At 36.8% G+C, this 24,247-nt stretch overlaps 1 protein-coding gene across 13 annotated transcripts in view; it reads right to left on the bottom strand.

Annotated features, from left to right (window-relative positions):
* The window catches only part of RBMS3 (RNA binding motif single stranded interacting protein 3), a 703,116-nt gene that overhangs the window by 127,238 nt on the left and 551,631 nt on the right, over positions 1-24,247 (bottom strand). For all 13 annotated transcript variants that reach the window (XM_031503883.3, XM_085573225.1, XM_085573232.1 and 10 more), the window contains one exon: positions 15,596-15,675. In XM_031503883.3, the coding sequence (XP_031359743.1) occupies positions 15,596-15,675 (80 nt within the window). The remainder of the gene's footprint in view (positions 1-15,595; positions 15,676-24,247) is intronic.

Below are 24,247 nucleotides of genomic sequence, written 5' to 3'. Positions count from 1 at the left end.
TAGATAAAGAGCATTATCAGTTGAGTAGATCACCTGTTTTGTGTAAATTGAGTTCCCTTTGACTCAATCCAAAGGGTGTAAATGTTCTTCTGAATCATGCAGGAAATGTCTACAAATTTCAGGCCCAGGTAAAATAAGGCAGCTAATAAGAGAAATTTTGGAAAAAAAAAAAAGCAATCAGTTTGAGCTGGCTTTGAGCCACATGTTCCTCTGCAGTGACTTGGAATGGTCAGCATCATGATAGTGCAGCATAAGACTGGCCCTGGGAATCATGCTTCTATTCTGATTCTGTTGTATAAAACAATTGCCATATCATGCTCATGTTGTAGTTTCAGTGTATTCCTCTTCTAAATCACAACTGCACATGATGTCACGTATCTTTAAACAAATCTGGAACTCTTCTCATGTGAAATGTCTGAAGGAACCAGATCAGAGAGTACTGGACTCTGACAAGTGGAGTCTCAGGAGGAAAAATGTTTTTTTGTAGGCTGTTAAAATGATACTACTTAGAATCTAAGGGTCAGAGATTCCAAACATACTCCTTTTTATTTTTGTACTGTGAAAAAGTCCAATAATTATAAGAACATAAATAGAGTAGATAAGAATCTTTTCTCTCAACCAAATAGTAAGAGCCATGGGAAAGCAATGATGATGCCACTTAGTGCTTATTCCCCAGCATCCTCTTCCTGTGAGCTCACAAGCCCAAAGACATTCTCAGAACTGTCATCTCACTGTGCAGGGAAACTAGCAGCTATTTAAAGGCAAATATGGGTAAAAAAAATTAGGAAAAAAAGGGGAAATCCTTTAACCAGGAAATTAAATCCAGGATCTGGCAAAAGTCTTAAGCAGGCTTCTAATTTTGGCAAACAAGAAGACTGAGCATCTTAAAGACTGTCTTTTTGTCTGGAATAGAGTTTTGAGATTTCCAAATAGGTAACAAGCAGTGAAAAAAATTCAATGCACAGCAAAAAGAATGAAACTAAAGACTGAATATTAAAAGAAAAATCTATCAGGATGTCAAAGTCAAGGGGACTTTCTGAAAGCTGCATGTTTTCTAAGACTCACGCAACTTTTAAAAGCTAGCACAGAAGAGGAGGAACTGTTTTAAGTTGATAGATGCTTTTGAGTTCTTAATACAAGAAAACAGGAAATACCTAAGGAATTGTTATTTTCGTTTTGGCAGATACTAGGGACAGACCTTTAAAGTGCCACAAGAGCAAAAGGATATCCTCTTGAAAGGAACACAAGTCCTTGCTAAAAGCTAAGCTCAGTTGCAGAAGCCTGTAAAAATGAGCTAAGGCAACTGAATGTTAACATTCATGGCTCAATTCCCTATTCAGCTCAGCTGAGATCTAATTCCAAAAGACAGGTATTTTAGCACAAAAGCACATGCCAACAAATTAGAAGCAGTATGCAGAAGGAAGATACAGACAGCAGTGGTCTCAAAAATAAGAATACAATGGTAAAATATTAGAAAACTTAATTCCTTAAAATGGATTACCTAGGAAAATCGATTTATAATCACTGAAACCAAAATAAAATCCATCAAAACCATCAAAATGAACACAAACTGACTCTAAGAAGAGTTAATGAGCTTGAACTGAGATGTAGGATTAAAAACCAGATTTCTTTTGAGCTCCGTTAGTGAAAAGGTATATGAAAAAGCTATTCATTAATTATTCTTAGCACTCCAAACTTCCTGCATGATATCTTCTCTTATTTGGTCTCACCTTAGATGTCAAAGAATGGCCAAAGATTTTCTGTATATTATTCTGTGAGCTAATTCATTTGTAAGATGGTCAAATATTAGGGACATTGAACAGAATGGAAATAGATATGCATATTGAACAAACAAAAATGGCCAAAGCATTCTGAGTATAAACAGAACAGAGCTGTTTTTACTGTAAGTGGATGTCAATATTAATCTAAAGATTTGGCAATTCAGAGGAGTTCTTGGCTTGCTCAACCAATTCAAGTAAATTGATTTTGATCTATCCAAATTTTTTTAACTTTCATTTGTCTTTAAGAGAAAGATAAAAGTCATTATTTAGAACTTGGGCAGATGTTAGAGAATGAACTTTGCTCTCTCACCCAAATACTCTTTTAATCTTTATACAGAAGGTTCAGACTCAGGTGACCACTGGTAAAAAAAGTCAAGCATTTATTTAAAATTTGAGTAGGCGTTATTTAAGTATGTGCTAAGAAACCTTTCTCAATCAAGGTCATCAGTGAGATTTCAGGGGGAAAATAAACCCCATATATATATTTATACATATGCACAATCCCGAGAGAATCAGCTTTAATGGAAAATGGGCTTGCCAACGATTCTGGCATGACAGGTGGGAGCACAACTCAAATTTTCCTAGGCTGATGGACTGTATCTTCATCTACAAAAAGCAACAATGCAAGGCATATTCAAGTCAGCATATTTCACATATATCAGAGCTTGAAAAGCTCAAGCAAAAGGGATATACCAACACAGGTAACTGTCACACAGATTTAGTTCCAATGACACAAACTGGTTAACAAAAGAGGTTACCAGAAAACAGAAGGTTTCTGCTGTCTAACCTGTCACAGGTTAAAGCATTAAGCAATTTTGACTCTGCTTTGAGAAAAGGACACAACAGAGAGGCTGTAGGTCAAAGTCATTGGTGCCCAGTCTGCTTACCAAGAGTGGAGGAATATGCGCTGTGTCATCATCCAGCAAAACCCTTCCTCCAGGAGAGGGTAAGTGACAAGATGCAGACGGTGTCTGATCTAGTGCTGCAGGCACGGCACATGGAAATGCAGGATTGTATTTACAAGAAGTTCTGTGCAGCTGAGGCTGCTCAAAACCCATGGAGGAAATTTTTGAAATGCTGGCATAAAAGAGATGGTGACAGAAAGGCAGTGCTAGCTGCAGGGAAGACAAGCTGCACTAAGCCTGCTGGGAGCAGGGAAGAGTGATGGACAACCGTTTGATTAGTCAAGATATTCTCTGCAAGGTGCAAGGAAAGTGAGATGCAGTCAGCTGTTTCCCAAGTAGTTGCTTGTAAGGTTAAACTGGTTCTTACCAGCAAAGTAGCAGTTTAAGAAACACTAAAAAAAAAATTTTAAAATGTAGATTAAACCAAAGACCAAACATAGCATATTCCTAACAGCTGAACTCCCTCACAGAAAGCATGATGTCTGCAGTTTCCAAAGGTCTCTACTCATAGGTGTAATCAGACTGACATCCCAACGAACTTGGCATCGTGTCTTCCCCTGCCACATCCCTCTTAGATGCTGCACATAAACCACCCCAGTCTGGAATCCATCGCCTGTGTTAGACAATGGAGAAAGAAATTAAAGGTGTCTGACAGCCACCTTAGTTTTCTTAAATGTACTTGTGATGGCTAAAGCCTTTCCCAATACCTCCTTGGGGCATTATTACAGATTTCAGATTGAGACTGGACTGCTTGGAAATCATTGTATTCCTGGAAAATGGGCTAATTACAATGACAATCTTGCACAGCAGCTACCAATAGTCTCTGCCTATATTGTTTTCCCCCTGCAAAAGGTTAGAAGCATGAAAATAAATATAATTAAGTCTGTGTTTGTTATTAGAAGATATGCAGAAGAAATGTTTTCACGTTCACTGCTAGGTACAGGATCTGATGCATGAGAAATGGTAATGAGATAACAAATTAGCCATTGATTCAGACACATCAGTGATGACTGAAAGCCATTATGTGGTAACTTCTCTTTTCTGGGGGTCTGTTTGAAGTATGTTGGTGGTCCTCGTGTATTTCCTAGGAGAAGAACATCTGTTGGACAAAAAACACTATCAAAATCAATATAATTAGCATATTTTTGAAACTCTTGAGTTAAAGGAAGGGTGGATCTTTTTCCTGACCCTGAGCTGATCTTTCTTGTGTGACAAATAGAAGCTTTCAGCTTTCAAGTTGTTTTTGTTGGATGAAGAAACAGTTTTATTTCCCAGGTCTGACAGTCTGACTCTATCTATTAATTTTCATACACTTGGTTGCATTAATGTTGATTAATAGTCAATAGTTTCAATTAAGCCTAAAAGACTTCAATACCCAAATATTCCTGCAAATTATTTGGACTAACATATCTCTCACTCAAACAAATTTAAAAAAATGCCCAAAATGTTAAATTAGTAACAGATATCAGAGGAGTAATATGCAACACTTACAGAATAAGCCTCCTTTATGTCACTACTCTGGCATTCAAAAAACCTTCTGGAGTCAATGATCACATAAAATGATCAGAACAGCAGAATCTTGAATCAGACCACCTCTAATGTATATTTTTAGGGGTGCTGAATATTTTTTACTATTCCAAAGCCAACAAATAAGCAATGTCTTGGGAAAAAAAAACCTTTACATTTAAGGCACATGCCAGTCCCAATATCTTCCATATTTCCTACCTAAGTGGGATGCAGCTCCTAATATACAATGCTGTATCAGCAACCTGGGTCATGTTATACACAAAAGGGCTAGTTGGTTGAAATTACAGGCAGGCAAAACATACATAAATTAAAAATTGCCTACCAACACCTTAATCACACACAAAAAAAAATCATTTAAGCTTTTTAATTGCTTACCAACACCGTAATCACACACAAAAAAACCATTTAAGCTTTACTTCAGCATACTTACATTATATGAAGTATGCTGAAGTAAAGATATGGAAGATGAACTGCTCAACCTAAACTTGTATCCACCACAATTAAAGCCTCCTAAGGCAAAGGTAAATTTCTTGGTGCTACTGCTCACATTCAAGAAGAATGCTTTCAAAGAATCCAGCTCAGTTTTCCCAGGTTTCTATTAGAGCAACTCTTGAGGCTAGTCTGAAATAAGATAAATTAGAGATTAAAAATAACCAATGACATCAACTCCTACATCAGTGAAATGCAGGCTCTTGCAATATATTTACTCCTATACTACCAGGCTTCTTTTGAAAATTCCAGATGCTGAGGTTTTCATTACAATGTAACGTAATGTAAAATTCAACTGATGAAGAATTTTTTTGAAGAGCAGGTGCTCATTCATGGTGCTGTTACCATGGGTGAGGTAGGAAAGGGAAATCCAGACAAGAATACAGTTAGGAAGCTGCTGGGACATATTTTCTTAATTTGAATACATATTTTAAATTTTTATAGTATAAGATCGGAACTTAAAAGCTTCACATATGGTCACAAAGTTACAATATTTACTGAAATGGGGATAGAGGGAGAGGGAGGGGAAGATGGGAGAAAGGGAAGATGGGAGAAGAAAAAGGAAGAAAGAATATGAAGAGGGAAAGGGAAAGAAAAAGAGGAAAAGAAGGCTCAGAATCAGTGAATTCATTGTGCAATCAGTAATCTAATTGAGAAGGATGCTGATATTATAGTCAATAATATAATACTGTAACTGGAGAGCCACCCATGACAACTGGGACAGATATCTTTTTAGTTTTCTTGGGGAGGATTTCTTTTGTCACTAAAATTTGCATTTTTTAAAAATGTAAAAGTCTTTGGTGAAGTAAGGATAATTAAATTTGGCGTTTGAAAGTTATTTTTCCCACCATATTTTCAATCTAAAAGTTAAATTACTCCTTTGGCCTTTTTCTCTGTCTTTTTTTTTTTTTTTTTGTTTTTTTGTTTCTTTTTTTTGCTGAACAGCAGCAATTCCAAAAATACTATATACAGAAAGATTATATACTGGGTGGTAGGGTAAAGGCTACATATAAAATGCTGCTTTAATGAGCTTTAACAAAAAGGACACATGTAAAATCAGATATCCATCACCTTTCCCCTCCCTCTTGATGTCTCCTAACATTGTAGAAGATAAATTGCAGACACATCATAGACACTGAGGCAGCTCAAGTAAAATGTAGGCTGCTTTGCCCTTCTTTCAAGTTCCTGTGAATGAACCTGGGAAAGACCTTTCTATGATCTTGTGATCAAATGCTGCCATTCAAAAAAGAAAGGCTCAGAGAAAATGACTAAGAAATGGGGCTTTTACAGCTGCTCAGGACTGCTGACCAGTACAATGACATTGTTGTTGGGACAAACAAATAATAAAATCAAACAAAATCTTAGCTTCCTGCTTCCCTAGTGCTTTCAAGGCTGAATTGCTTTTCTCTGTGTTTTGCAGCACCATTGGAGGAGAAGGGTGAAAGAGAGACTTCAAGTATGCAAGAGGCTTCTTGCATACTTACTCGAATACCTCAAGGTATTCAAAACATATGGAAAAGAGAGAGAGAAGCTTCTGGTATTCAAAACATATGGAAACTGCGATTATGATACCACTGATATTACTTTGTCAGGATGGATCTCAAAGGGAAATATCTTCACATGCTACTTCGGACACTTCTTGTCACTTCATGCTCAGGGGGAAAGGCCTGCAGGAGAGTTCTCAATGCTCCTCTGTGCCAGGGACAGTTTCACTGGGAGGGAGGGAGGGAGAAAGACAAGACTACAAAAGGATGACATGCCCTGGGTAATTTTTCCCCTTATATGTGTCTCTCCCTTCCCATGACACCTCCTTTCTCACCACTAAGTCCTTCCTAAAGGCATCAGCACCAATTTTTTCCCAAAATGCTTAAGGGCACACCAAGCCGCTGCAGGACTTCTGTTTAGACAAGTACTCAGAAGTTTGGATACAAATCCTCTCTTTCCAACTACCAAATTTTTCACATGCTCTGCCAATGAAAATGTCTTTGTTGAAAACTCTCTGTACCAGCCCTGATGGGACAAACCCTCCATAAGGCTGTCTTGCCACCCAAGAGCACTTCAAAGCACCTCTCCTGGATATTTGTTAAGATACAGTGGGGCTTCAAAACGTGTGAAAATTCCATGCTCCAACTTTATTGGGACATCTGAAAAGTCCATTCCCAGAGGCTTCCACTTCTGGTTGAAATACAGATGCACAAAGAGCATGTCAAAAAATATCTATTTGCACATTGTTAAGATTCAATAAAACTTTTTTGTTCATCTTAGTTGGAATTTACAGGGTAAAGGTAAAGAAGATTGAAGTTTCTGACATAAATTTTTCTACATTTTGAATTTAAAAGTGTTCAATGTGTAAGCAAGTGGAAAAGTGGGAGGGAGGAGGAAATGAAGATTTCTTCTTTGAAAGGCCTGAAAGGGAAATAATTTTCCTTAGTTAAAAAAGCATGAGATCATGCAAACCACTTGCTGGGTATTATTATTATTGAGCATAACACACTATGAGCTCAAGTGGTTAGTCTGTGTTCAGCCTTGCTCAAGCTGGCTTTTTAAATGACTTTTAAACTAGTTGGCTCAGGTGTGACAGCACTATACTGCAGCAGTAGGGTCTGCAAAACAGATCTACTCCATCATTTAAAGCATCCTGAAGGGACTAATAAAGTAACACAAGAGAGGAAGAAACAGGAGGAGTTGTGCCACTGCTGGCCACAGCTGATGCAAAAGCAGAATTGCTCCCTGAAATCTGAATCATGTACAAATAACTTTACAATGTGCCACATTGTTTCCTGCTCTGATTTCCATGTTTTTATTTATTTGCATTGCTTTGTTTTAAATTGCCAGCCCTTTAGACCTAAACAATCTGAAATTCAAGCTGTGAATCTTTCTGGCTCATAAATTTTGCCTGTCATAACACCTGTGCAACTCGTCTGTCTTGTCTTGGATTTTAGAAGTGCATCCAAGGAACAGCACTATCCCTGGACCAGAAACTTGTCGACACTTCTCCTGCTGATGTATGAGGCAAGACAGAATTCAGTGTACACACTCAGCTGTGCTGGTTATGCAGCAGTAGCATACAGAAGGGGCTTCTTTATTTTTAAACAAATATATCCACCATTTTCCATAAAGAGAATGGATTTTCTGAATTAGAAAATTTACATAGCCACCCTTTACAGCAAAAAATGCCCATGAGTTAAAAGAAAAAAGGAAAGTATATATTGAAATTTAGATAAACTGTGGGACAGCACATTGCCATTGGATATTATGAATGAGAAAGGAATGCAGTTCTGTTTATGCTGCAGACCTTTAGAAATCTTAGGAAAGATATGACAGGTGCTACTGTGGAAGGAAAAAAAAAATAATCTTTTCTCATTTATATGCTACATTGTAATCTAACTTTCATTCTTATAAACCGAGTGGAAGATTTTAATCCAAACTGCAGTAATGCTATGTTTTACATCATGATCTGAATTACTGTGATATCACAAACAAACAGATCTTATGCATTTTTTTTGTTATCTCTAGTTACAAAGTAACACAAAACCCCCAACCCTGTAAAACACTTTATCCTTAATTATACAGCTAGATTACAAAACTCAGTATTTGATCATATAGCTTTTTGAAATACAAAAAGATACAGTTATTTTCCTAGGAACTTACAGACCAGTACAAGATCAAATGAAACCCAACATAACTATGAAGTACTTCAGATCTTTGACACTGTCCCCATCATCAATAACTTTATGTATTTTTGGAAAAACAGGCTTTAGATGATGGCAGCATTCTGTCTTCTCTCACCCAGCTTTCCTCGTGAGTCAAATTACATGGTTTAGCACTGATACATACCTCTTAACATCTTAAATACAAATTGGCTCAGCCTTCATTCCTCCAGGAAATTAGTGTGTACCAACTACTGGGGTTTAATGAATAAATAAATATGCCCATATCCTCCTAACCAAAGGGAGACTTTTTTGAACTAAATGGAAATAACATAAAATCTTGAATAGATAGGAATTTTTCTTTTTTGCTTTTTAGAAAAATAACACTTGCCGTTAAAGAATATACAATCTTTAAGATCCAAGGAACCTAGGAAATTGGAATGTATCTTTGCATCATGACATGGAAACATAAGATATGAAACCAAAAGCGCCTACAGCATTGTCAGCACAGTAAGGACAGCTGAAGGTTACATAAACTTAATTCTGAAGAAATTAAAAAAAAAAACAAAAACAAAAACAAAGGAGTTAAAGAGAGACAGCCCCATCTTTTTCAGTGGCACAAAATGACACACTTCACATTTGGAATTCTTAAGAATGCCATGAAGCAAAACAGGTATCATCAGATTTTAAAGGCTGTCTTTGGAAGTAAGGAAACTTTAAAAGTCCCAGAAACACTTGATTTCAAGTGTAGTCAAAAACTATTGGAAATCTATTGCTGAAGAGTTGGTACATGTTAGATTAACTACAAATGATGTTTGACCAAGAACTGCAAGGAGGGTAAAGCCAGGAGTCTGTGCTGGTGGTGTTTGATGGCTCTGAGTCTAAAAGGGAGGGCAGAACATGGAGCAGTGATGGGGTTTTGGCCACATAATAGAAGCCTGCATGAACCAAAAACCAAAGTCACTGACATCTAAAGAGGGAACTGCTTTCTAAACAAAAGGTTTTATATTTCCCATTAAACTCAGTACCCATTCTCTGGTTTCTTGGTTAGAAAGCCCATCTTTATTACTATCTTCTGCAAAGTCTGTGTCATCTTAAACATGTGAGATCTGAAAAATTAAACTATTTCCCAAGGGACACTCTCTTCTGAGAGCTGTACACACCACCCAGGCACCTCTTAACATCCAACAGAACCCAAGCAAAAGGTCCCCAGAGCCCATTCTGCATGGAGCTGTTTGTCAGAGAGACCTGAGCTTGGGACAGCACCTGCACATTGCTGAGGGCATGGGGAGCACATGGGGCCCAAAACAGGACAGGGGTTACAGAGGCCTCATGGTCACCACCAAGACTCAAGCAGGAGTTAAAGGATTTTAACTATTTGTCAAAGATGAAGACTTGGAAAGAAGACGAAACCAACAGAAGTTAAAAAGAGTATTCAGAGGGTTTGCAACATAAGAGAAATTTCTGCTAACAATGAGCTGAGTTTGTGTATTTATGGAGCACAGAAAGTGAAAGATAGCAGCAATTCCATAAAAAAAAATTACAGCCAGAAATTGGAAACAAGAAAAATAAATAGAAAATTTGTTAAACTGTTACTTTTTATGAAGGTCTTTCCAAGGATCATATTTTCTGATACAACGAGGAAGAATTTATATAGTGCTGTCAGCAGATAACAATTTACAAAGTATTTACAAACCTGAATTCCTAGAATTCAGGTAGATAACATAAAAGATTCAGATAACATTAATATCATATAAATGAAAGGAACTGAGAATACAAGTGAGAGAATCTGGGGATTTTGAGTAAAGAAAATTTTTGAGGATAACAACATGTAGAAGATAACCTTCCTTTTAAATTAGTTTTACTGAATATTACCAGTAGAAAATCTAGCAGAATCTCCTTTATTCTGAGTTCTCTGTAGCATTCAACAAATGTTTCAAGATATTTACAAACCAATATCTGATTTACAGCTTTGGATGCTGTCCTAACTAGTTTAAAATGTCAAAAACATATACATGTATCCAAACAGCTATGCAAATGTCCCAAGAAGAAATATTTGGAAGAGTTTTTCAGTGTTTTGTCTATACAAATGAATGGAGAATTAAATAAAAAAGGATAAAGTACCAAGAGACATGGTCTAGAAAGCTATCAAAGAAAACATTTTAAGTTTATTCACTCAGAAAAACAATTTACAGCATCACTAATGAGAAACAAGATAGTATTTGTTCATATACTAAGAGAAAAACAGTGGAAAATGTTGCTAATATCCAGTACACAGTTAACCCTCAACTGGAATACTATTCCTTCATCACCATTTCAAGCACAATATCCTAGAAAACATATTGCTCTAAATAGAGTAGTCTAGGTTCTAAGCCTACTTCTCTGAAGCAAACGTTAACTATTTTAATTTACTCTCTGTGGTGCAAGAACCTGAGAGATTTCCTAAGAGAAATATTTAAACTAAGGAGAGAGGCAGAAAATATCAATTGATTTTAATGAAATGAGTCAATAAAAATGCAGTGCTTGGAACACTCTCAAGAAGAAAAAATAAGAAGTAATGATTAAAGCAAGATATGAGATATTTTCAAATAAATGTATTGTTGCACATATAATTTGTTTCTATTTAAGAAGTTTTACTCTAGTAAAAGTTAGTATAAAAATGATGTGGTCATGTGTTACTTGTAGGGTTCTTAATGTCCACAAGGATAATAATTCCCTCTTCTTTCTTTTTGTCAGATATCTGTAATTAAATTAGCAATAAGAAAAGGAAGATTATTGACCATCTAATGTAGCATTCATGTGTCTCACTTGCTTTAAATTTTCTCTGAGAAAGTGACTGGCCCAATGTCCTCTGACAATTCAAATGAAATTTAGGAAGTACTATAACAACTAAAAAATGCTGTGATGGAGTATAATGGACATATCAGAGGACAATTACTGCAATTGAGTCTTGTTCCTGTGAAATTCCTGAAAAAAGTAAGAACTTGGTAAATTTTTGCATTCACTGAGAAAGAGAAAATTTAGTTATTTAAAAACATCCAAGGATACCAGGACAAAACCAAAAACCGTGTCAATATCATACCCTAAACTTGCCCATTCAAACAGAAGCCAATTTGTCACTGAGAGACAAGCTAGGAATTTTTAATTTAATCCAGTGATTGCAAAATGTCAAAAATTAGCAGGATTTCATATGAAGTCTCCTATTCACCATCAAAAATATATGCAGCACAGAAAGACTGAGAGAGAGCTACCTGCATTATTAGTAGTGCTCTTCACATCTCGATGGAGATGTAGAGCAATACCGGATTCATTTGCTAACTTTCAGCGTGGCCACACAGGGCCTATACCATTAGTTTCCCATGAGGCTGAATTCTCTATAGGATGAAAACATACCCAACTAGGCTGTGTAAGTCTATTTATCTCAGGAAAGCAGTGCTAATAAAGGGAAAACAAAAAAACCTCTTACAAATAAGACCCACTAAAATAATAATCACTCAAAGACACTCAGAATATTTATGAAGTTGACATGGAATCTGCCAAGAATTGAGATTCTGCAGATTTCTGGAGATGACTGTACTCTCTCAATCTGAAAGAAATGCAAAGACATTAACTAATTATTTATGGAACAACCAATTATTTTGTACAGTAAATCTAAGACTGAATATCATAAAATGCTTATTAGTTAAGCTAGCAAGAGAGTGGAGCAATTACTTCTGGAATGGAATGAAGCCAAGGAGTTGTAGGGAGAAGAACACTTAACGAGAATGATTCACTAACACAGACACAGGGATGCTCAATTTACTTAGGCACTATACAACTGCCCATCAAAATGTTTCAAGAGACAGAAAGTTACCTTTACATTGTGACTGGGTTGAAGCAGAAGGGTCTGGAGATACAAGTGCTCAGTCAAAGAAGGACAGATATCTTGCCTTCCCTTCCAGTTGAACACTGCTTTCCTGCTGCATTGTTGGCCTGAGCCAGCTTAGATGTGTGACTCTTGGCTAGGCTCAAACATCCAGGTACACGGCACTTATTCTCTTCTAACTTACAAGAACAATTTAAAAAATTCAATTGAATGAACATCTCACTTGCCAAGGAAAAAAAACTAGTTGAAAAAGAGCTCTGTATTCAAAATTAATGTTTGCGATAGCTCTTTGGGAAGGTATAACTAAGTCAGGTAAGGTATAACTTTATTCTGGCATGAAAGCTATGGTGCTCAGTCTTTCTAATGGGTTGTTCAACGTGAAAGTTACCTACTCCAGATCTTCCCCACAGCACTATGAGCATTTTATCCTCTAAACATGCTAATCTCACAAACATATGTCCCACAGAATGTATGGTGACACATCACCAGGATCACATCTCAGGGAACCCAGAAGGGGATAATAGCAGGGATGGAGAAGAGCTGCCAAAATGATTTGTCTGGTCCATAATCCCACTGCCTCAGGCCAGTAGCATATGGCCAACACCCAGGTTGATTTCTGTCTTGAAGGACCTCATGCAACCTTCTATTAGCTGGTAAATCTGAACCAGAACGTTAGAGCTTAGATGAGAGATGTGGACAAAAATGCAAAAAACTCTTTCAGTTCACTGCTGCATCTGAAAGAAATCCATTTGAAAATCCAAAATCAATGTAATTTAACCCTAAAAGTATTGATCCATTTTCACTCTCATTAAGATCAGGCCTTTGAGCAGCAGAGGTTAGCAATAGATAGCGTTGCATATCTCTGTTAATGTTCTCTGGTTCTTTGTTTTTAAACTGATCTCCGTAAAGAGGTCACAGCAATAAACTACAGATGATTCTCCTTCTATGCCAATTACTGAGATGCTGGGAGGATCCTTTACACACTATAATTGTGATTTTCCAAGTACAGTAAGAGACTTGATTTTCCTTCCTGCTTCATGCAAGACACTTCTATTTTTGCTGAGAGGCTTAAATACAGGTTCATACCACAGATGTAGAAAGTGAGTACAAGCCTTAACAGGAATCTACAAGAAGAAAGTAAGAGTGAAAAATTTTTTGCATATTTTTTGTAAATGATCCCTTGAATCGACCCCACTGCCAAGGTGGTTATGTGTGTTCTCTTGCTGCTTAAGAAGAAGAGGAATGAATACAACAAGTATTTTAATTATGAATTTAAAGAGTGCTCTACTCTAATAACAAGGCACAAACAGCCTCTTTTATGTGGACCAAATACGCTATGACAAGTTCTAACTATCTGGGTTCAGAGATAGAAAATCTGCCTCCCACAACTCAAGCACAAAATGAGATCTTACAGATACCTTGTGAATAGTTGAGTGAGTTCAGTTAATGGTTCAGTGACTTTTTCCGAAGCTGCATTATGCTATATCTGCATCTGAACAGATAATCAGGTAAATTAAAACCCTTAATATAGTCACTTCCCAAATAATCCTTGCAACTAAATGCCATCTGACAACAACAATCATGAGAGGACCAGAGTATACAATCTTTTCACATGGACATCTTTTTTTCCTCAGGAAACTAAGAACTGATTCATATCCTTTAAGAAAGCATCAAAAATTATAGCCATTAACATTCAATTTCAGTGTATCTCTTGAAATAAGAGATAACAAGAAATAAATAACCATGCTGTCTTATCAAGACCCCTGTTTTGATGTACAACATTGTTCATGTTGAATACCCAGTACATTTCTGATTACTTAAAAATTTTAAAAAAGAAGAAAAAAGAAAATTATTTTCATTTTATAGCTTTCATTCTTTACCATGTAGCTTTTTGTCTCAAGCAGGCTTTGTAAGAATATTCTATTTTAAAACTGGGTTTACTGATGTGTCCTCTCTGAGACAACTGGGAATGTGACCACAGGCTTATACTGACAAAGCCAGCCTTACCAACTCCTTGCTATTCACACTCTTTCCATTGGGTGTTGCTATGATATTAAACAGATTACTGCTGGGATTCAAAGTGTGCATACAGAAAGGCAAGCCAAAGGTTCAAGTTCTCTGCCTATGCTGCTCAGCCCATTGCTCTACGCAACCCAAGTTTGTTGTACTTGACAAAGCTGGTGGTGTAATTCACTAGCTGGTGCTGAGAAAAATTGTCAGCGGTTACTTTTGAAAAAGCAGTCTTGATATGGAGTCTTGCAGCCTGTACTAAAAGCTTTATCTTCTTTCATGAAGGTGATCTGACTAAAATTTAAATGTACATTGCAGCACTCAATTACTGTACACTGTAGCTGTGCAGATGGCTTTCTTTTAAGTAGAGTATTTAGTACATCTTCTACATAAAGAACCAGGCAATGAATAAGAAAAAATTTAATGAAAGTAACCAAAAAAGGAAATAGTTTAGAGGAGGCTAGGGGAGAAAAAAAAGGGGGAGATAACAATTTAGGACACAATTCTTGCAATAATTTCTTGCTCATTTAATGCAGCCCTTCAGAAAACCCAGAGGAGAAATTCTTTCAAATTTGTAGCCTTGGAGAGGTCTTGTCAAGCAGTAAATATCAAGCAACTGATCACTACACTTTGCATAGCTGACGAACACACGGATGATAGCTAAGGATTTGAAAGGCAAAATAATAGATGGAACTTGGCTTTCAATGTGACACGGACACACCAGTGAATGTGTTCTAAGGGTATTGTGAAAAAGTGTCAGGACTTCATTAAGTTATGGCAAGAAAAAATGATATAAAATAATATTTGAAACATCCTCAGTGTTAATAGCTACTGCTGTTAATACTGGTAGCTAGCAATACTGAGTGGTAACTGTGATGAATATAAAGCTGCTACAGCTTGAAATCCTGGATATTTAGTAATTGATAATGAAGCTGCTAGGCTTATATTGTTATATAAATTATATTTCTGGTTTGTTAGAAAATCATTGGCATTTAGTTATGTGGCCTCTATGCTAACTGGAGGGAAAAAAAACCCAAACCAAACCAAACAAAAACAAAAACAAAACAAAACAAACAAACAACAAAAAAAAACAAACAAAAAAACAACACTCAAAAGGAAAAAACACAATGAGACAACATGAATTTTATATGTTCTTAAATTCGCTGCTGTCAAGCACAAATGCTTAAAACATACAAACCTGGGTAAGGAAATGTTGCTGTGGGTCATAAAAGACAGGATTTAGCCAGGGAAGTTATATGCCGTCTTAGCAGGGGCAGTAATGTAGGACACTCTTGAGATAAATTCCAGTATTTCTGTATTCTAAACTCTTCAGTGAATTTTAAATTTCACAATGATGGCTAGACTTACCTGGTAGACCAGGTGGGGTTTTCAGATATTTGCCATTAAAATGTTGAATTACTACTTCACATTTTTCTGTAGACTCCATTCTGGAAAAGAGAAGAGAGTGGGATATGGGTAGAGGCAAAATGTGTTACTAGACTGTTACGGAAGCACTCAGTCAGCAAAAAAAAAAACAAAAAGCAGAAGGAGAAAAAAAGGACAAGCACAGATGCTGAGAGAAACCTTCAAAGCTGTTGTTGCTGATTTTTGCAGAGAAACTGGCTGAGCCCATTAGGACAGAGTGTGGCTCCTGAGGGGGACCTGCCACCCTCCCCACCTGCAGCTGCACTCCCAGCTGTGTTTGAGCCACAGCCCTGTCAGGGTACAGTCCCCTTCTGGCTCCAGGGCATCACCCTGAACAAGGACATCCTTCATGCTCTCACGTGCTGCTTGGGAAAGCAATGGACACGTTTCTAGGCTCCTTGTGCACCCAAAATAACTTCAAGTGGCTTAAAGAAATGAATTGCAGGATTTAAAGAAGAATACAGAGGATTAAACAACATTATTATTAAGTATTACAATGTTAAGAAAACAACCTGCAAAGACAGGTTTTATAGTAAAAGCAAAGACAATGACTATCACAACATAAAGCTGAGTGCTGGGTGAAGACAGTAATTTATGTGTAGCAGAGGAAATGCCTTGCTGTTCATCCTCTATGAATTCAGAATAACTTTGAGCATTGAGTCATTAAAGCTTTAACATTGAATTGGTAAATGTATTTCTGGAGAATGGTTAGGTATACAATGTTGCTAGTCAAATCCCAAACCATAGTTATACGACTTTTGGGAACTCAGTATTGCTTCAGATCTTCTAAATTAACTGCATAAAAGTCCAGAAAAAGAGGTAACCTTGCTCCTGAGGGGGTTTAGAAACTTTGAAAAGAGGAAAGAGAGAAAAAGAAAGCTAGTAATATCCTAGAAAAGTTGCGTTTAAAAACGATGTTCAATGCTCCTTCAATACACTAGTACATGTCTCCAGGTATTCTCCACAAAATAACTCTGCTGACATATATATTGCTTACTTCTCACCTGTCTAGATCATTTTAAAATGAATTTGTCCACTATCCTTGTCACACAGTTTGGGGAAAGAGTGGTTCACATACAACAGCAGTTTGTCTCCCAGGATGCAATTTTGACAGAGTCCAAAAAACCACACCCACCACAAAAAAACCCAAACAAACAACAACAAAAAGAAAACCCCAAAAAACCCTCTAAAAATCCTGCTTTCACATTTAATTCTTTGAGGAAGTCAGTCTATTGTCCAATTGTTTCAGATGAAATTAAAACTTTCCCCTTCCAGGTGGTATCACTGTGCATCAAGTGGGCTGGGCTATTTCTACAAGCACAAAGACAGTGACTTAGATTGTTCGCTTTGGCTTCATTCAGATTTAACTAAGCGAATGTCTGCGCTGAGCCTTTAGAGACTCTTGTCTCTGAAAGAATAAATGCAATAAAAGTCTGTTTTCTGTAGCTGCAGGCACTTGGTGTCAAACCATGTTATGTTGCACCACACAGCAGTGACAATTTCATTTTAATACATGGGGTACATTTTAACAAGCCAAAGCAATCCCTGCAAAGAATGCAATATATAAGCTGCCAAATGAAAGAGACTCAGTGCACTTCATGCGTTTTATGTGGGAAGAGAATAAAAGTGAAACCCACAGTGTTCTGGGATACAAAGCCCATAATTCGAATAGCACTCTGAAAAAGAATGTGCACATTTTCCTCTCAAGTTTCACAATTAACGGCTCTCAAATGCCATTGCTGGCTATCTGTAATCTGGCACACGCTTCGCTTGAAACCGACACTGGCATTATCGACTCAGCCTGAAAAGGCAGCACAATAGACAAAGCCCTCTATACATGTTCCCCTCAGATGTGTTGCTGCCTAACAACTGCATCCATCCTCTGCCCACCCCACCTGAGCCCTCGTGTGCTTTCTGCAACTTTCTGCCCGTGGGGGTGGCCTTTCCCCCCAGCCGAGCAGAGGCTGGCCAGGCAGCCACTCGCTAATCAGGCAGACATACACTCCAGGGCCACCAAAACATGAATTATAATTGTCCACAATACCCCTTTGCTTAGAAATAACCCTTTCAAACTGAATTCTGCAGGATGATTAGCTCACTGACTGACTAGGCAAATTTAGGGGTACAGAGCAACCAGATACATTAGCAAAATTCTTTGATTCTTGCTGAATCTTGCTGACCCTGGTTTTAGTTTAGTCAAAATTTTGACCAATATCAACAACTTATGCGCCAATGCTTATGGCAGGCACCTACACATGAGTTGAAGCTATCCACACACACAGATTCACACATTACTGATCTTCTTGTTTTTTTCCATAAAGATGAGCTGTATCTGAGCAGAGGTCCCAAAAATACATTTTCTTTAGGTCCACACTAATAAATTCCTCCTACTTTTCCTTCAGAAAGCTGCAGCACTCCTCTATTGTAGAATGTGCTTTGAATTATTCTTCTTATACAAGCTAGCAATGTTTCAAAATGTTGCTTGAGACTGGTATTTAATAAAAATATCACTAATGGAATTGTTGCATGTTAAAAGGTTTTCTGTAAAAGAATGTCAGTTGAGCACAAATAAACTTGGGAGAAAAACACACTTAAATACATTTTTTAATTTAATACATTTTTTAATATTGGTATTCCTTTCATAATTTATAGAACAAAAATATTTAAAAATATAATGTTCTGGATAAAGATCCTAGATGCTTCAAAACTTTCTACTGAAGGATAGATATTCAACACTTGCTGGAAGGGGAAGGAAAACAGCTTCACATCATAATAGAAACTTGGTCTGATTAGATATTTGTGAAATATTACTTTCAGATTCCTTTCAATTGTATATTTTTGGTGTTGATCTTAAGAGGATCTAAGATAATAATTCATCTTTGAATGCAATTTGGAGATAACCATAATGCATGTGAATATTATTTTGAATCAGCAAATGCACTGCAGAAAAATAACAATTATCAAAGACATAGGATTTTATATTTTTAACAGGTACAGATAATGATATAAACCCAAAGGAACTAACAAAACCATGATAATTTATTTTTACTTGTGTCTATATATCTCCCAGTTAAGGAAACTGAGTTGTAAGGTTCCTAAATACAAAATAAGTAATGAGACTGTCTATATTCTATCAATTTGAAAAGAAGTAAATGTTTTAAAATCTGAAGAATGTTTTTATAATTTTTTTCTAGCTATATTTTGTAAACTAAAGATAATTCGATAAGAAAAGTAAAAGAAATCCAAACAAACTTAAACAGTGGATGCTTAAACAAACATCAGAACCAGATAATTTGATCTTCAAATTTTGGTGTTAAATATTTACTTTATATAATTTTAAATTTTTTTATTATATAATAATAATAAATTATTTTATAGTATAAAGTTTATATTACATATCTCTCTACAGACCACAATGGTACCAAAGTAGTCATTATGTGTTGTTAGAAATAATAGGGAACATTTAACATGAACAAGAAGAGAAGAAGAGAAAGAAAAAAGAGAAAATAAAAATTATTTTAACCCCCTACCTAAAGCTCTCATACATGCTTATTATAAAGATTGATGCAGTGTCAAAAACAACTTAATATGATTTTTATATAAGGAATACCATAGTAATTACATAATTATTACCTGAGAAATATTCAGTACCATGTAATTACCACTTAGTGGAAAAGTGTGGGTTTGGTTTACATATATTGTATAGTCACTTTTCTTAATAATAATAATATAAATTAGAATCAGGGCTATATTTTTTTATATCCAAAATAAATATTTAAAGATGAAATTGTTACTACCACATTTATGTTATGATCAACATAATAATATTGTTTACATTTACAAGAATGGGTATAATAAATCTTTGATAGCAATGTTTCCTTACTATTTAAGGCATTGTGCAAAGATGGAAACAGGTAGGTAGTACAGTGAGTGGAACCCAAAGAATGGAGACCACAGTTAGAATACACACCAGAGAACTGAATTTCTTTAGCATATCAAGAAGATGATTAGAGGGGCAGTCTGATAGCATTGTGTAAGTACCTTTGTGGGGAGAAAAAACTAGGGAATAAGGACTTCTGTCAAAATCTGTGGAATTGATGATTCCGAGATTGTAGAAAGTCTCTTTCTGCCCCATTGCCAAAGAAGAAGTCATAATTCGTCTGTGCTGGTTTCAAGGTTGTTTATTCTTGCTTATCTCTAGCATGTTCTGCTGCCCTGCCACAGGTCTGTCCTGCAGGGCAGCGTGTGGGGCTCTGCCCCTCAGTGGGATGTTACAAAAATATACCAGAAACTACCTGTGCTGTATTTACAATAATGTGCCAATATCTATCATCTATGTTGAACAGTGTGTCCCCAGCCTAAACCAATAGAAAAATGCCAACACTACAGTGAAGCATGGGCATAAAGAAGAAGAAAAAGGACAAGACACGCTCAGTTTCCTCCATCTTGTCCCATTTGGACCCCTATTCTAGAATCCTAAAATTTTACTTTTGCACCCATGCCACACTTAATTATTACTTATATCAAACACTCAGAGCTTGTAATTCATCCTGTAAGATTAAAAACTCTTTTCCATGGACAGAGATCAGAGACAGTGTCTCTCGGGGCTCTATACAAGGGGGTTCCTGACCCCCTGCCAGGGTCCCAGGCCTTCCAGGGCAGCCAGAGGGAAGCTCTGGATTCCCACAGACTTATTTAATTTTCCTGAAAAAGTTGTGACAAGAACCAGATACATTCAAAACAGAAATTAGGCAGAAACATTTAACTGCAAGGAAGATGATCCACTGGCAAATATTAGCTAGCAAATTGGTGGTCCTTTGTTTCTGGTTGATGTCTTAGAATAATTTCTGAAAGTCTTATTTTATTAAGATATGAGCATTATCTCAATATTAGGTAATGGGTAGTATTTCAACTTCCTAGGATACAAAATATGTGAGGCAAAATGATCTTCAGTTCTCAAATACTCTAAAGAGTATCTCTAAACAAGATAGTTTTGATTATCATGAGGTTTCCCATGTATTTCATCCTTCCATGGAAACACATTCACAAGTTTTTAAATTTATTTTGCTAATTTAATTCCAGGCATTCTAAAACCCTGATGTGGCTGCAACATGATTTCCTCCTTCCCCGTAACAGACTTAGATATCTTGTCTCCCCAGCTTTTCAGTCAGTAAGAGATAGCTTCAAGATGTTTGTGCTTTTTGGTTTGAATCCATTTTATGTTGGAAAAAAGTTATTCCCTTTGCCACTCACAGTCTAAGAAGACATTTATTTTGACAAGTTCTCCTCATGGCTCACAAATTACGTCTTTTCCCAACACGTCTTACCTGTATATTCTTCAACTGTCTGCTTGAAAAACAGGAGGTTGTTCACTTTCTCGGATAAATATAAAAAAATCTACAGAAACCACTCTTTTCCTCTCGAGTTGTGGTACATTCTATACCTTGTAGCACCACCCATTATGTCAAGGTGAGCTGCCCAAGTATCTCTGCACTACAGTATCTGTATTTACAGCACTCTCCATAGAGAAATCTCTTTGGATCAGAAGAAATAAATTCATTACACTTATATTATCCTGAAAACCTCTCAAAGATTAACAGCTTCCTTTAAGGAAAAAAAAAAAAAAAAACAAAACAACATAGAAATTAAAGGCTCATCTCTCTCATTTTACTTCAGTGGAAACGAGCATAACAATTTCTCCTGAAATCCATGCAGAGTTTCTATAAATAGAATAATGATCTTGTGATGGCTCAAAATCTCGTTTCCTAGTTTTTGTTGCTCCCTTTTAGTTGCCGAGTTGAATATTGTTTCCAAAGACTAAATTTAAAAATGTAAAATGGGGACAAGCAGGAGATAAGTTTAGTAAAAAAGATTAAAAAAAGCAAAGAAAAGCAGCCCATTAGAATCTTTTCCAGAAGAATAAGGTAGGGAAAAGATGAGGATGAAGCCCAAACTCCCAATAGCAGAGTGTTTAAATGCCTCACTACAGACTCCTAGCTAGGTCACAAAGGGATGGAAGCATCTCCCTGATGTGTACCTTTGCTCTGAAGTGACAGCTAATTGAGAATCTCTTGACTTTGGTCATTTGCTGGGAACAGCATCATAGCATTCTTTTATGACCATTTGTGTTGTACACATTTTCTCGTGTGACTGGAACAGAATAGTATGAACACACAGTCATTTCCACCTAGACCTAGGCTGATTTATGCTACTGTCTTCACAGTCTCAGGTTAAGTATTATACTGGTGCCTGCCAGCAATGCAATACTTGACTGTCTGACTGTCAGCATTTCCATCATAAATTTCTGTTTTCAGAAGCTTATGACTTAGTTGTAAAATGTCGCTTGTGGGAGGAATCTTGCAAGGTCGTTTTAAGTTACAAGACAGCAAACAAAATAAAAAAGTTAGTGGTTTCTAACTCTTTCTTTGCACTTTATCATTTAAAAGGACCTATAAAATGCTTGTTCTGCTGTTCAGCTGAGTGTGACAAGCCTGTGTATGGTATTATTAATACTACTATCTCTTTAGGGAAGATACTTAAATAATACTTGAATGGTATTTTATTGTGGGGTTATAAAAAGCAATTTTTATTTCATTGATTCAGTGTTAATAGTTAAGTCCCTCCCCAAGGTGTATACCAATATCTCCTTGCTCCCTTTGCCCAAGACCAAGGAGTTCTTCAGTTAAATTCACAGTACCTCAGGCTTGGATTATGCAAATCACTCAGCCAAATTATCTGGTGGCTCCCAACTTTCCAACTTCCTCTCTCATCACCTTTCAGAGCTGCATATTCATTTTCATTTTATGGAGTCACATTGATATTCGTCTAAGGATCCTAATCCATCTGTCCTTCCCTGGAGTTTGCTTGTCCCTGCTTCTTCCTGAAAGTGCGGCTTCATGCCTGACAATTTTCTTAGGGATGTACAAAGTTCAGCAAAATTTTCTAGGTTGCAACAGTTGACAGAGGGTCTCAGAGACAGATCTCCACACACATCTCCTCACCACCCTGCAGTGTTGCTCTGAGGCTTTTTCAGGGAGGCCTTTCAATGGAAATGTATCACCATAAGCATTGGAATATTTTCCAAATATCACACAAAGTCTTTGAAGCATGTTTGGGATTTCCAGTTTCACCTGAGATATTAAATTATAAATCAATTTCCTGGCTAAAATGTAGAATGTGACAGAACATTCTTCTGACTGAAAGTAGGAATGATCCTTAGACTATCTAAGCCTGTACTACCATCCCAGATGAGGGATTTATTCAAGCTAAATTACAGCACCTTTTCAACCACCTTCAATTATACCCTTGAATGAGGAAGAACAAAGCACTTTTCCTCTTCACAAATGCATCCCTAAACTGCCTGAATGTTCTTTATCCCCTGCTGCTGCTGACACTTCTGTCTCCAAAGTAGCAACATCACTGATCCTCAGAAATCTCTCTCTAAACATTCCTCATAACAAAACAGCAGCACTGTTTTGCCTCTATTTGCCACTAGTGCTTTGCCTCCACTGTGATTTTGTCATTCCTGTATCTTCCCACACCTTAACATCTGGAATTCATCCTCTCTGGGCCTGTGGAAATCCAGTTCTTCCAGCACATACAGTTACCTCTTTATAAGTGGCAATAATTCTTCAGGATAAAGGGAAATATTTCCTTCCATGCTCTCAATACCTTCCCCTATCCAGTAGTTCCAGCCTCCCTCAAAGACCTTCTTACTATCTCTTATCTGCTTTTTACTCATACCATCAACAACACTACTAATGTTTGCCAAACTCATAAGATAACAACTTTAAAATTATTTCTTGAAATAAGTCTTCAAATTCAGTTTCTGTGGATTTCTTTCCATTTTGGGTTTTTTGTTTGCTTGTTTGTTTGTTTTCCGTTTTGAATTGTTTTGTTCTCTTTCATCTTGCTGATTTTTTTTTTTTTAAGGATGAAGGACTATGATTTTGTTCTAAGCTCTGAAGAATGCACTTACACTTTTTAAATGAAAGATCAGCTGCTGAAATTATTAGACAACTCCCAGCAACAGGTATTTAAGAGAAACACCTACAAATTTAAGCATTTTGATGAAATTCCATGCAAGGGCATCACGGTGTCATTTCCTCTTTTAACAGGCAATCTTACAAAAGACTGAACTTAAAGCTTCACATCCAAAGATGTGCCTCTTTTTTTCCAATATCCTACTTCTAGTAAACATTTCTGTCCCCTTCTATTTCTTATTCCTCTCTCTGCTCTAGGATAGGCTGTGCATAGTCTCAGCTTCTGCTTGCCATTGCCAACAGAAACACCCCTGACAAAACACCACAGCAGCATGAGCCCTGTGGAATGCCAGCCCCCAAGGAGAGTCTGGAGGCAGGTAATATGGCCTGGAAGTAAAAAGCATGGGCCAGGGGCAAAGCAGAGGCAGATGTGTAGAGTTTATAGAATGGATTGGCTTTTATGAAGCCACAGTCAAAGTCTAAAATTTCCCTTCTCTGGCCCCTTGCTCATAACTCTCCTCCCCAAAATCTCCCCTGGAATATACCCAGGCATAGTTGGCTCAGGCCACAGTGAAATGCTCTGGAAAGATTCAGGAAAATCTGTTCAGTTGCT

This window comes from Lonchura striata, chromosome 2 (assembly GCF_050655825.1).
Source record: "Lonchura striata isolate lonStrDom1 chromosome 2, ASM5065582v1, whole genome shotgun sequence".
Taxonomy (NCBI): Eukaryota; Metazoa; Chordata; class Aves; order Passeriformes; family Estrildidae; genus Lonchura; species Lonchura striata.
This window is presented reverse-complemented; position numbering and strand designations above follow the sequence as displayed.